The 13,532-nt window shown below is 40.1% G+C and overlaps 2 protein-coding genes across 2 annotated transcripts; both read left to right on the forward strand.

The window, feature by feature from the left end:
• The first annotated feature begins 2,299 nt into the window (after positions 1–2,299).
• LOC115691584 (NADPH:quinone oxidoreductase-like) lies at positions 2,300–5,527 on the forward strand. Its single transcript, XM_030618305.2, has 3 exons — positions 2,300–2,455; positions 2,549–2,743; positions 4,944–5,527. The coding sequence occupies exons 1-3, from the start codon at positions 2,359–2,361 to the stop codon at positions 5,243–5,245; spliced, it is 594 nt and encodes a 197-aa protein (XP_030474165.1). The 5' UTR covers positions 2,300–2,358; the 3' UTR covers positions 5,246–5,527.
• Positions 5,528–7,454: 1,927 nt separating this feature from the next.
• LOC115691078 (phosphatidylinositol 4-phosphate 5-kinase 6) lies at positions 7,455–12,988 on the forward strand. The gene is made up of 8 exons (XM_030617683.2): positions 7,455–9,384; positions 9,826–9,993; positions 10,274–10,439; positions 10,804–10,920; positions 11,020–11,213; positions 11,681–11,826; positions 11,908–11,989; positions 12,284–12,988. Exons 1-8 carry the CDS (start codon positions 8,219–8,221, stop codon positions 12,570–12,572), a joined length of 2,328 nt encoding a protein of 775 aa, XP_030473543.1. The 5' UTR covers positions 7,455–8,218; the 3' UTR covers positions 12,573–12,988.
• Positions 12,989–13,532: the final 544 nt, after the last annotated feature.

Below are 13,532 nucleotides of genomic sequence, written 5' to 3' on the forward strand. Positions count from 1 at the left end.
GATATGCTTTCTTAAATTTCTGTTCCCAGCGGCGGGCAGCAAGCTGGCGAGAGAGGCGGCATAGAGTTGTTATTTCTAGTTTTGTTCAAAAAATAGAAAAAAAAATATACTTCTCATTTTTATTCCAAACCTATTTATGGACTAAAAATTTATTCCGAAATTCAAAAAATGAAATTGTGTTTTCAAATGAATTTATGTTCCAAACCTGTTTCAAAGAACAGAAAAATAGAAAAACAAAAAAACAAAATAGTTATTATTCGCGCTTTTATTAAATTGTTCCTTGTTTTTGCCTTTATTTATTAATTATCAATAACATGATTGAAAATGGTCGAGAGAGCTACATGATCTTGTTGATTTTGGAAGTCAGTTCAAAGGGCTTCCAGGCATGGATTAACATTTGAGATTACATCATTCCATTTAATTAATTACCATATTAGTTGTCATATATATTTGAAGAAAAGACCTGTTATTATAGCTTTTCAAGTAAATGCACGCGTAATCTATGTTAAAAAAGTAATCGTGCAAGCTCTGTTTATTTCGCGAAAAATGAATGATTTTGAAAAATATTTTTCTAAAAATAATCGGTCAAAATAATTAGTCGATAAAAAATATTTTCATTATCGACAACAATTTATATTGAAATATTTTCATGAAAAATGAAAATATTTTTCGTTTGTAAGCGATACAAACGATTATATGTAGGGAAATATTTTCCAAATCATTCGTTCTTCACGAAACAAACACAAACATCAACCTTCTCCAATTTTCTTTAATGAGATGAGTGGAATCTGCTAAAGCAACTCATAAACAACAAATAATGAAGATCTTGATTCATTAGAAATTGGACAGGTAAGGAAATTTCTCGTTGAGTTAAGTACTTACGTAAAAACAAATAAAAACAACAATTAACGAGGATTACCATCGCGATGGTTGGTCTAATGATGTAAAAGTTTACTTTCAACTGTTTTGGTCCCCCTTGGTTAATCTCTTTAGTCGTTTTTTATCCTTGGGAAGCTTGGTTATTCAGCGGCAGAGATTCGACCGTGTCGTGACATAAGACAACCTGGGCTTTGATCTCGATACCACTGTGGTGGGTAACGGCGGCAGAATCGCTCAAAATGAGAAGTGATTATGGGTCAAACGAACATGTTGTCTTCGCAATGAAACTCATCTGATAATGCCCACAAGAGGTCGCCAACGTCGGTCGCCCTAACAAAAAACAAAAATGGAGTTTTGTTAATGTGCTCTTCAAGAAACACCGCCAATGAATTTTGGGAGTGTCCATACATTCAAGCATTTTCTTTTTGGGTTAATACCATAAAAAATCTCAAACTAGTATATTCGTAACAAATTTACCTCAAACTAATTTTTTAATTACAAAAAATGCTAAATTAGTACACCTGTTACAAATCTATCGTCCTTTAGTTTCAGTTAAATAACACGTAACAGTTGACAGATATACCAATTTGGGGTTTTACCCTCCGTTTGTCACAGATATATTAGTTTGTGATTTTGTTTGTATTAATTCAATTTAACGGAGGGTAAATTTATTATAAATATACTAATTTGGGGTTTTTCGCGATATTTACCCTTTCTTCTCTCTTTCTGATTAAAATTCGACACCAACAGCTCCCAAACTATTGGAACTGTCTCCGTCTCTCTCTGCAAAGCCACAACGATCGGTCAACGAGCGGTGCTGCTCTGCTCACGACCTCACCGAGATCCCTCCGGTCCGCACTCCTCCGGTCCTCATCATCAACGGCTCTCGTCCACTCGTGGCTCCTCAAATTCCCGATTCCCACCTATTCCTTGACAAGACAGAAGGAAGAACCGCCATCACATGGTTTGCTTCCTCTTCTTTGGGAAAATGACACAAACAGTCCTTGAATTTTAGCTCAATGTGCAATTTGATCCTTGAACTTTTAATTTATTCAATATAGTCCATGAACTTTAACTCAATGTGCAATGTGGTCCCTCAATTTTTAATTTATTTAATGTCATTTTTGAACTTTTGATACATATTTAATTCAGTCTCTAAACTATATGAAAATGTTCAATGTAGTCTTTTTTATTAATTCAAGTTCAGGGACTATATTGAATATTTTCATATAGTTCAGGGACTGAATTAAATATGTACAAAATATTCAGGGATGATATTGAACAAATTAAAAATTTAAAGATCATATTAAATATTATTTTAAAATTTAAAGATTATATTAAATAAATTAAAAATTCAGACGTCAAATTACATGTCTGAGTTAAAGTTTAAGAATTGTTTGTATCGTTATCCCCGCCTTCTTCTTCTCCCTGTCCTCCTCCTCCTTCACCGCCGCTGACAATTCCTAAAGAGAGAGAGAGATGGAATCTATGGTGGTCGCTAGCCCGGCGATCAAGGTCGCGGCGATCTGCGGGTCGATCCGAAAAGCCTCCTTCAACCGAGGCCTCCTTCGCTCCGGTAACCGTGTCCGACCTTCGAATTTTCCGTTAAAAGCTGCAGCTCCTTCATCGGAATGTGTTTAGCTCCCGCTTTCCTGTCGATGGCGTGCAGCGATCGAGATATCCGAGCAGCAATCGGGGAACGGGATGCGAATCGAGCTGGTCGACGTATCGCCGCTCCCGATGATAAACACGGACCTCGAAGCCGACGGCAGGTTCCCGCCGGCGGTCGAGGCTTTTCGCCAGAAGGTCCTGGAAGCCGACGGCATCCTCTTCGCTTCCCCGGAGTACAACTATTCCGTCACTCGTAACCACCTTTCTCTGCTGCTTCAATTCAATGCATTTACTCGTTCACGGCGGTGCTCGCCAATGTCTTTGACTGCTGTTTGCTGATTTTACTATGTCTTGGGAGTGATTGGATTCAATTCATCACCAGAAATGATATTGCTTTTGTTAGATTAGATTAGATTAGATTTGATTAGATTGAGTCAACTGCCAAACTGTCGGATCAGACGATGGTTTCTTGTAGCGCGTCCGCGATAGAATGAGTTTGTCTAATGATTTCTCTGTTTCACAACCATTGCATCAGCCTGGATTATCTTGCTCTGCTTATATCTTTGTTTGTCTTGAGGTTTTTCTTTCTTCCTTAACTTTTGCCGTCGAGTTTCTGGATGTTGAGCTCAAATCAAACTAGAGTAGATTTTACTTCCAGTGGGTCTTTTTCTTTTTCTCAGTTAAAATGTATTGGATGGCTTGGTCTATGAAGGACCATGCCTTTCAAGAACTTGTAGGTGGGTTTGCTTTGTTACCTCAGCTCTCTGATTCCTAGTGGACTCGAGCAATGCTATTCATGTGTGTGTGTTTTGGGTGCTTGTAGCCTGTGGGGTGGGGAGGCCTCACTGTTGGAGTAATTTAATGAGAGTAGAACTGTTGGAAGTACCAGAATGAACCTATTCTTGGTTGATTAATTCCGAAGCTATCGATATCTTGCTCGAGAGATTGTCGAGAGTGTATGCTGTGGAATCTTACATACATATCTATGTTATATACTTGCTTGTGCTGCAACACTCTGAATATGATGAGACTTTACTCTAATCATGTTTATGTATGTATTTCTTGTATTCATGTGTGTTGCACTCACTCAAACATGTTTGCTTAGGTTGTCAGCCTTGTTTGTCGAGTCGCTACACATTTGACTGGTTAGAGGAAGGTGTGTTAGTATACTTATCGGATTGTCAATCTGTGCATCGAGTCTTGGCTTGACAACCATCTGTTGAACGAAAAACTCTCACAGTAGACCAACTATGAGACTGATCTCCTTCCTAAACTAATTCGGAGAACGCTATGTTACGTCCCAAGGATTGCAAGTATATTCACAGCGCAAGAGCATGCCTAAACAAGACTAAGGAGAATCGCATTCCATTTATGACGAGGATAGTAATTAGCATTAATAAGGATAGCCATCAATTAGTTTCTATCTATAAGGATAGCCATTAATTAGTTTCCATTTATAATTGATATCCATATGTGTACTCGGCTATTTAAAGGGCCATTAGATTACACTAAAGAGTAAGCAATTACAATTCTGTTCCTACCTCTCTTCCTTCTTTCCCCTCCTCTCTCCTCAATTCCTGCTAAATCAACTATTCTCTTAACACGCTACTTCACTAACACTTCAGATGTCATGAGTTAATTGTCTCCTCATGTGGAAGCTTTGTTGCTGATAATAGGTATGGGGTGAGGTGACCATCTGCATTGTGTTAGTGTTCTCGGAAATATCAGTATCTTCGTGTGTGGATCAAATTATAAAATATCATCCTTCTCTCATATACTATTGGATCTCTAGTTCATTGAATCTGTATACACTAGAGAGAACTATATGCTCCTATCTTGAATTCATAAGTCTATCGGTGAAATTATCCGAAGTCAGTGGTAGACTACACATTGCCGAAATCATCCAATTTCACTAAAGCACAGTAAATTGAAAGAAGTCTCAACTTCCCTTCAAACATTTCGTCATGCTATTCTCCCAATGCTTGTTAGGCGTGCTTTTGCCACTTCAACACGTGCGTTTCAGGTTACAAGTTCCAGGAATTTATGCTCTAATCATTGAGTCTAATGAGACTTGGGTGAGTAAATCCTGGGCCATGAACACCCTAATGATCTTGTAGATCAAGTAGGACCCAAGAAGAAGCGAGAGTGGATAGCCCAAACATGAGGTTATCAATACTTCATGGTGTTGGGAGTTTGAACCTTTATTGTTTGCGTCAACCTCGCACATGTCCGTTTCTTTACTACTAAGCCAACTCCTCGACGTTGGAAAGTAAGTTCGACGTAGCAGTTTATTGTGCTCTGGTTCATTTCCTGCTCAGGAAGAAAATAAGTACATGACATTCGTCGTCAGCTTGAATTTTTCACCAGCATTCGCACGATGGTAAAGGATGAGGAAGTTATGCATTTGTGCAGTCATTCATTTCTTAATCATTTTCTTCTCTTTGCCATACCAGCACCTTTAAAGAATGCAATTGACTGGGCATCTAGACCACCAAATGTATGGGCCGGGAAGGCAGCTGCCATTGTGAGCGCGGGAGGAGGTTTTGGTGGGGGACGAGCACAGTATCATCTCCGTCAAATTGGAGTCTTTGTCGATCTTCATTTCATCAACAAGCCCGAATTCATGCTGAACGCATTTCAACCGCCTGTGAAATTCGACGGTGAGGGAAACTTGGTTGATCCGGAGGCGAAGGAGAAGCTTAAGCAGGTTCTTCAAGCACTGCTCAAATTGACGCTGCGACTACAGGGTCAGTGATGCAAAACTCATCAAGAACTTGAATACCTCTGCATCATGGGTGTCTATTTTTATTCTGTAGTGCTGAGGACATAAAATTGATGTCTTGACGATGAACGCCAATTCCATAATTGAGGCTATGAGTAAATTAGCAAGGGCTGTAATTAGTAAAGAAACATTCCTCCGAGGAAGGACAAACAATGGAGTGGATTACAATGTATGGGCTTTTGAGGAGCCGAATTTCCAACGGGAGCCTCCGCAGCCTGTCCTGCAAGTGAAAGGGTTTCACGGATGCGTTCCGTATTTTAAAGTGCTGATATCCGCACGCCCTATTACTCAATTTTCCTCAAATCTTTTTAATTTTTTTGGGCCCTCAAATCATTTTCTTTTTTGAGAGGTGGGAGTACCTTCTCTCTGTTTTACATCCGGTGATTCCCGAGGTCCGGACAAGGCACCGAATGAAGCAGCTTAAGGACTTTTGGTTTGCGGGCTAAAATTTTCGAGGAAGGTAAGGGTGCTTTTTAAGTCAAATTTTGGGGCTATTTCAGTGTGTTGTTAAATGAGTACGAACAAGACAAAAAACAAGGTCACTGATTGGTAGAAAATTGGGGGATTGTATTTCCAAGACCAGACTTGTGACCCCCAAATTTAATTGTGATGATGATGAGACAAGAAAAGGCCAATTTGACTGCGACAGACAACCATGTGCCGTCGATGTGGGAGACAAACACTTGACATGGTATCCATCAAAACAAATGACTGACGTGAATTCTGTTCCCTTGCACCCTTCACACAAGACCCCATGAATATCCCTTGTCACCTGAACCCCATGATGCAACTTCATCTTGCCTGACCACACGACGCCAATGGGGGGGTCCTTTTGAAATTTCCGAGGATGAATTGATCGACCGGTAACAATGAGGTTTTCTTTCTTTTTTAAGCATTGAGTTCTCTGACACAGAGAAAATTATTGAAAAAGTTATATATTTATTGTTAGATATCAATTCAATCGTAAATCTTTTAATTATGTTAATTAAGTCATAAATATTTTGACAATTTAATCATAAAATTTTTGACGATTTGCTAATTTAGTTCTTTTGGCCAAATATCCAAATAATAGATCTTGGACTAAATTAGCAAGTTTTCAAAAGGTTTATAACTAAATTGACAAAAAAAGGTTTTAGACTAAATCGGCAAATCGTCGAAAGGTTTATGACTAAATTGACACAGTTAAAAGGTTTAAAATTGAATTAATTGTCGTACAATAAGTTTAGGGCTTTTCGGACTCTTTCTGACAAACATTAGGTGAATAACTTTGATAACAAAAACATACCAGAATTTGCATCCTCCTTGAATCTTGGAAACTAGCTTCACTTCCATCGTACCTGAACGCTAATTAGGAAGACGGTATATTGCATCGCATAATGAACATAGAAATCTAGTGATTAGTGTGCATTATGCACATAAATCATTAAGGCTAGATAAACATTACGAATTTGTAATCGGTATTGTGAAATTATAATCTAAATTCACCCGTGACAACGAATATATCGGAAGCCTGAATAGTGGCCTTTTATGAAAGGATATATACCTATATTTTTATGACTCATAATACAACCAATCACGCTAATTATGTATGGAACGACTTTACTTATGCTTTTCCCATCGCCGCACCCAACGGTTTGCATTTCAATGGTGACGTGTCCAGGAAGGAAGCGAGAGTCGTTTTATTTTATATTTATATTTTATGTTGGCCAATAATAAGAGAAGGGTGGGGTCCACTTGGGAATAGGGCCGAGTTTGACTTGTCAGAAGATGCAGGCCGCACAGTGTCTTAGGACGCGGTGTCCGAGATTTTCTAGTTGAAACCGAGACACACGCTTAGGAGAAAAGACTTCCCGGCCATTTGTTAATGGCAAGAAGCTGTTAATGTCTGCCCAATGGTCGGTAAAAGAGCCCTTTTGTTGGCTATTTCTGCTCTGCATATGTCCCTCTAAAGTATAGGCATTGGACCTTCCCCTCTAACCTCCAAACAAGAAAGTCATGCCAATGCCAATGCCAATGCCAATGCCAATCTCTGTCTGTCTGTCTTTTCTTTCATGCACTGAGGAGTGTAAGTTCTGGACAATTCAGCAAAGTGACACGAATTATGGTCTTTTTTATTCTGCTAAAGGAGGGAAAAAGTCATGGAGAGGACAAGGACTGTGCATGTTAAGAGGGACGTACTAAACAAGCTAGGCGCCTTTTATGGGAAGAAGGGGTAAAATATGAAGGGCCCAGCGGAGAAAGATTGCTATTTGAAGGAAACAATAGGATAAATTAGAGGAATTATAGTAAAAAATGCCAAGTGCGGTCACTGCTCTCTGATCTAAGACCCCCAAAAACGGCAAATGGGATAACCACCAGCGATGACATGTCTCTCTGTTTTCTCCAAATGTTTGGCCTGACAGTAGTTTCAGGAGTCAAATCCGGATGCAAAGACCAATGCTTTGAATCTTTGGTCCAAACCCATCAGAAAAAAGAAAAGTGGAAACTAGGGAGAAAAAAAGAGAAAGAAAAAGAGAGCAGAGGGGAAAAAAAATCAAGAAAATGCACCCAGAAACAAAGAAAAGCTTGCCATTGGTACCAACCCCAACTTTTGCTTTCTCCATTATGAATCCGACACTCCCATTCTTTTTCCTTCCAAATCTCAGACAACCCATTTCACAGCACAAATAGAGCTGACACCAATGCAAATTCAGGTTACCCGACATATAAAACGAGTCTTCTTTTCATGTTCCGGCATATGCCTTGTTTATTTCTCTCCTCTGTTTCAAGAATGCCTTATTGTGATTGGAGAGTTTTCATTGGGGACAGCACATAGTTAGAGAGAGAGAGAGAGAGAGAGAGAGAATGTGCGTGGGTGTGAGAGAGAGAAAGAGAGACATTGATCTGGGTATGGGGAAGGAGAAGAGGAGAATGTAGGCGTTAACATTTGTTAGGGGGCAGAGAGAAATGAGCAAAAAGCACGGCCGAATTTTGAAGGCCTGGGAAAAAACAGTGAGGAAATCACAAGCTGCTGCAAAGAAAAGGGTGAACAGCATTTTCGCCGCTATGTCGGTTGCCCACGTTGACGACGAGGACAATGCGGGCCAGAACGAGGTCTATCATTCCGAGAGAGTCCTCTCAAATGGGGACTTTTACACCGGCCAGTGGGCGGATAACCTCCCCCACGGTCATGGGAAGTATCTGTGGACCGATGGGTGTATGTACGTTGGCGAATGGTTCAACGGCAAGACAATGGGAAAGGGGAAGTTTTGCTGGCCAAGCGGTGCCACATATGAGGGTGAATTCAAGAGTAGTTATATGGATGGTAAAGGGACTTACACAGGCCCTTCGGGCGATACATACAGAGGTTCATGGATAATGAACTTGAAACATGGGCAAGGGACTAAGAGTTATGTTAATGGTGATTACTACGAAGGAGAGTGGCGGCGCGGGATGCAAGATGGTCATGGGCGGTACCAATGGCATAATGGGAACAATTACATAGGGCAATGGAAAAATGGGACAATCAACGGGAATGGTACAATGATATGGAGTAATGGAAATCGGTATGACGGATTTTGGGAAGATGGTTTGCCTAGAGGGAATGGGACTTATAGATGGGCGGACGGTAGTTTTTATGTCGGCATTTGGAGTAGAGACCCAAAGGAGCAGAGCGGCACATACTACCCATCGGGGTCAACTGGAGGCAACATTGATTGGAATCCTCAAGAGGTGTTTTCAGTGGATTTGCAGGATTGTAAGATTTGTCCTGGCGAAAAAGTTTCAATTTTGCCATCACAGAAGCTGCTGAATTGGCCAGGGATTGAGGGGGAGTTCTTGCAAAAGCAGCAAATTTGGAGACCTCAGAAGGAAAGTGATGGGGGTGGAAAACGGAGGATATCGGTGGATGGACGGGTGTCTCACTACAGTTGGGGTTCAGAAGGCAGTGAAGGAAATAATCTCAGGGATGACAATGAAGGGCTGGGGAATATTCAGCCTCAAGATTCAAGCATGAGAGCCACACTGACTAAACAACAGATGCTAAGGATAAAACCGCCAAAGAAACAGGGAGAGACTATATCTAAAGGACATAGGAACTATGAGCTAATGCTCAACCTGCAACTAGGAATCAGGTACTGGGTTTTTATTTTTGGTAGTTTAACTTTGCCTCCTTTTTCTCTTAAATTGGATAACAGAAGTTTAGCTTTGCTGATTGAAACTTGTTTATGATTATACACAAGTTTCACATATTCATAGGTTTTAAATTTGTCGGTTTTTTTTCCAGATATAGCAGATTAGATATTTGTCTCCTCAGTTGATTGAACATATAGTTTGACTTCTAGTATCCCACATGTTATGGTGTTCAATGAAAGGGATAGTGAACAAGTGGAAGTAACCATCTAGTGCCTCTCAATCCACTAATAAAAAAAAAAAGGACAGCAAAGCTGTAATGTTCATGTATTCTTCTACTGAGAACAATTCCAGGAAATAAATTTGGGCATATGTCATCATGATCGGCATGTCATCGGATGTCTTTCTTGCATGTAATCAGTCATTCAACGTTGCCCCCACAGGCATTCCGTTGGAAGGCCTGCTCCAGCTACATCCCTGGATCTGAAAGCTTCGGTTTTCGATCCCAAGGAAAAAGTGTGGACTAGATTTCCTCCCGAAGGGTCCAAGCATACTCCACCCCACCAGTCATGTGAATTCAGGTGGAAGGATTATTGCCCAGTGGTTTTCAGGTAATCTTGAACCATTCACTAATGATAATCTTCTTTCAGCTGCACCATCAAGTTACTGTTTATAAATACATCTACACACTAGTAGTGTTTGTGGCAGAATTAATGATATTGTGCTCATTAGCATAAGCTTAAGCTGACATCTCCCAAAATAGTCCTCTATTAAACATTTTCTGGATCTCTGTCTCGTGAACTCACTCAAGATACTCAAGTTTCAAAGCACCAAATTTTTCATTAACCCAGACTTCAAGAGTGACAACATATTCTTTTTGTCAATCTGCAGGACTCTCAGAAAATTATTTAGAATTGATGCAGCAGATTATATGATATCGATCTGTGGGAATGATGCCTTGAGAGAGCTTTCTTCCCCGGGAAAAAGTGGAAGTTTCTTCTACTTGACCCATGATGACCGGTACATGATAAAGACCATGAAAAAATCAGAAGTAAAGGTGTGTTTTCCTCGTTGCTTGCATAATATGAGTGATGAAGTTCCACATATCAATGCATTCTTATTAAATAATTTACTGTAGCAGAAACCAGTCTTCCAATCACAAGGTTCATGTTAACAACTTATTGCTATCTAAGTTAACAACTTGTCCCCAAATGTTTAATTAGTTTCTCTCATACCAAATTAAGATATAGAGCAATTAGTCTGCTGAAGGTATATTACTAGGTTCAACCATTTATGTAAAGCTTTCTCAAGATTTTTGGTGGAAGTTGTTTGCACCTAGCTGCAATATTTAGTCAGCAATTCTTGAACTTAAAGTCATTTTTCTGCTTTGTTCACAATGCCATGTAATTTGTTTGTGACAGGTGCTTTTGAGGATGCTGCCATCTTACTACAATCATGTCCGAACCTACGAAAACACTCTCGTTACAAAATACTTTGGTCTACATTGCGTGAAATTGACTGGGACTGCACAAAAGAAGGTAATGTTTGAGATACACTGAAATCAGAGTTACATCTTCCCAAGTGAACTTCACAGGACGTAAAACTATAGTCATACTCATTTGCAATCAGTGGCCCAGGTACGGTTTGTCATAATGGGAAACCTATTCTGCTCCGAGTACGCAATCCATAGGCGCTTTGACTTAAAGGGTTCTTCTCATGGTCGTATCACTGATAAACCGGAGGCTGAAATTGAGGCTACTACCACCCTTAAGGACCTTGATCTCAACTTTATATTCAGATTGCAGAATGTTTGGTTCCAAGAGTTCTGCAGGTGAGATTTCTTTTTCTGTGTGTGCTATTAAAATATTTGTTCCTCTTTCTTTGTACCTTGCTTACTCTTGAGCGCTCTCTTCGCCTACCCCACACACCTTCTACCCACACCCTCAAGCCCAATATTGCACAAGCAAGGTAGAGATATGGAACTTCGATCACTCATTTCTGATATATAATGAACCAAGATTTTCACAAGCCAACTTGTTTGTGATATATGATTTCAGTAGAGCTCTTTCTTAGAGAATGAAGTTGGATTCTAGCACGCCAGAACTCCTCCATTCATAGTAATTCAAACTTCTACTTAGGTGAAACTAATTCTAAATTCCATATGTTGATGGCAATTTCTGAGGGGTGCATTTAAGTAGAGGTAGTGAGCTTATCTGTCTTTCTGTGAAGGTTGAGCCAATCCTAATATATCCTCTATTTGTTTACGTTCTCCACCTATATGTGATTCATTTTGTGCAGACAAGTGGACAAGGACTGTGATTTTCTGGAACAGGAGAGGATAATGGACTACAGTCTGCTGATTGGTCTTCACTTCCGAGATACTTCTTATAACAAGGATAGCTTAGTTGCCGAGGCTTGTCCTGCTGGAGTTCGCACTCCTAGAGGTTCACTCTCGCCAATTCGCCAAATGCCTTAGATTCATGCCATATTAGCCAGGCTTAACATGTGCTATAATGTCTGTTCAGGCATTGGAGATAACATTGTTGACCCTGTAGATCCTCGCCTTTCCAGTGTGGAAATGGATCAGCTTCAACTTGACCCTACCAGGTAAAAACAATCCGTTACTCCTCTACAATAAACAACTCCCTTACGATTCTCTGACAATCGAATGAACGATAAAGAAAAATCGTGCTTCTAGATTGATCATATTTCTTTCTATAGAAGGATTATATGGCACTTACATTTCTCAGTATACTAGTTTTTACTTGAAACATCCTCCATCCTTTAGCAAGCTGTGACAATTATCTAGAGCTTCTCCCTCTCAATCTACCATTTTGATCAAATTAGCTCTTCATATGTGACTTAAGCATTGCTGCTATTATATATGATGATATTGGGCAGGTGGGCTTCAACCAGATTAGGGATAAACATGCCTGCAAGGGCTGAACTAACAATGAGGAGAAACGGCTGTGAGCTACAGCTGGTTGGTGAACCAACAGGAGAGTTATACGAGGTCATCCTCTTCTTTGGCATAATAGACATATTGCAGGATTATGACATTAGCAAGAAGCTTGAGCATGCATACAAATCAATCCAATATGACCCGACTTCAATATCCGCGGTTGATCCAAAGCAGTACTCCAGACGGTTCCGTGATTTTATATACAGAATTTTTCTAGAAGACACTTGAGGTTTGGACTCTCTCAAATGGTCGATCCACGTGTGGACACCTATGTACAGTCAAAGCATGGGATGATGGTTCTCTATGGTGAGAAGGTTGCCGTTTCGGTCAGCAGCGAGTACTAGAGAATGGCATCTAGGGTTAGATGTCTCGTGCTCTTGGCAAACAAACGGCAGATTTTCATCATCATCGTCTTGTAAGTTATAGGCTGAAAGAAATGTGTTGTAGGTAAGGGTAGAGAAGATCAGAGTTCAAGCCTCATTCTTTTTGTAAAATGTGTCATCACAGGATTGATTCTTTGTACCCATATCTTTTACCAGAAAAGGGAGGGATATGGAATTTTGTTATGAATAAGATGTACAGGAGATCGGTGAAGGCAAAAAAGAAAAATTCTAAGTTGCTTCACCATGAATTTCGTATCACAATTAGAATCAAGAATCCTTCTCATGAAGGTTTGTTTTATTCTTCTGCATCTCGGGCGGCATTCTGATTACGTTGAGAGGTTTGGAGTTCCTTATTTTTCCCTTCGGACACAGATCGACCCAGTGAGAATGGTACAACCAATATCGAAAGTGCAATCAAGCAGAACCCGCCATTACCTCCAAGTTGGCCAACCGTGAATAGGTTAAGAGGTCCTGACATTACTACAAAAGATTATCTGCAGCACAAATTTGCTCCTTTGACCTGAACTTCGAATTCCAGAGCTGATGCGTGCAGATAGCAATGTGCAAAGCACTAGCGAGTTGTGTACCTTACGGGCCTCGAGTCGTAATTTAAATTTTCAATGCAGCATGTGGAAATTATCTGATATTGCCAGGTGCAAGAGGGGGAGCAGACAAGTTTCAATAAACATGACTAGCTAAGTTACGTAAAAACTTGGTGCATCATATTTATTTACATTCTAATGCTCCTAATGCAACTTCATTCCACGTGGAACCTACCATTCAGCCTCATCTTGGGGGGGATCTC

The sequence above is a fragment of the Syzygium oleosum genome, unplaced genomic scaffold (assembly GCF_021117445.2).
Source record: "Syzygium oleosum isolate NSW1041296 unplaced genomic scaffold, Sole_v2.1 Sole_v2.07, whole genome shotgun sequence".
Taxonomy (NCBI): Eukaryota; Viridiplantae; Streptophyta; class Magnoliopsida; order Myrtales; family Myrtaceae; genus Syzygium; species Syzygium oleosum.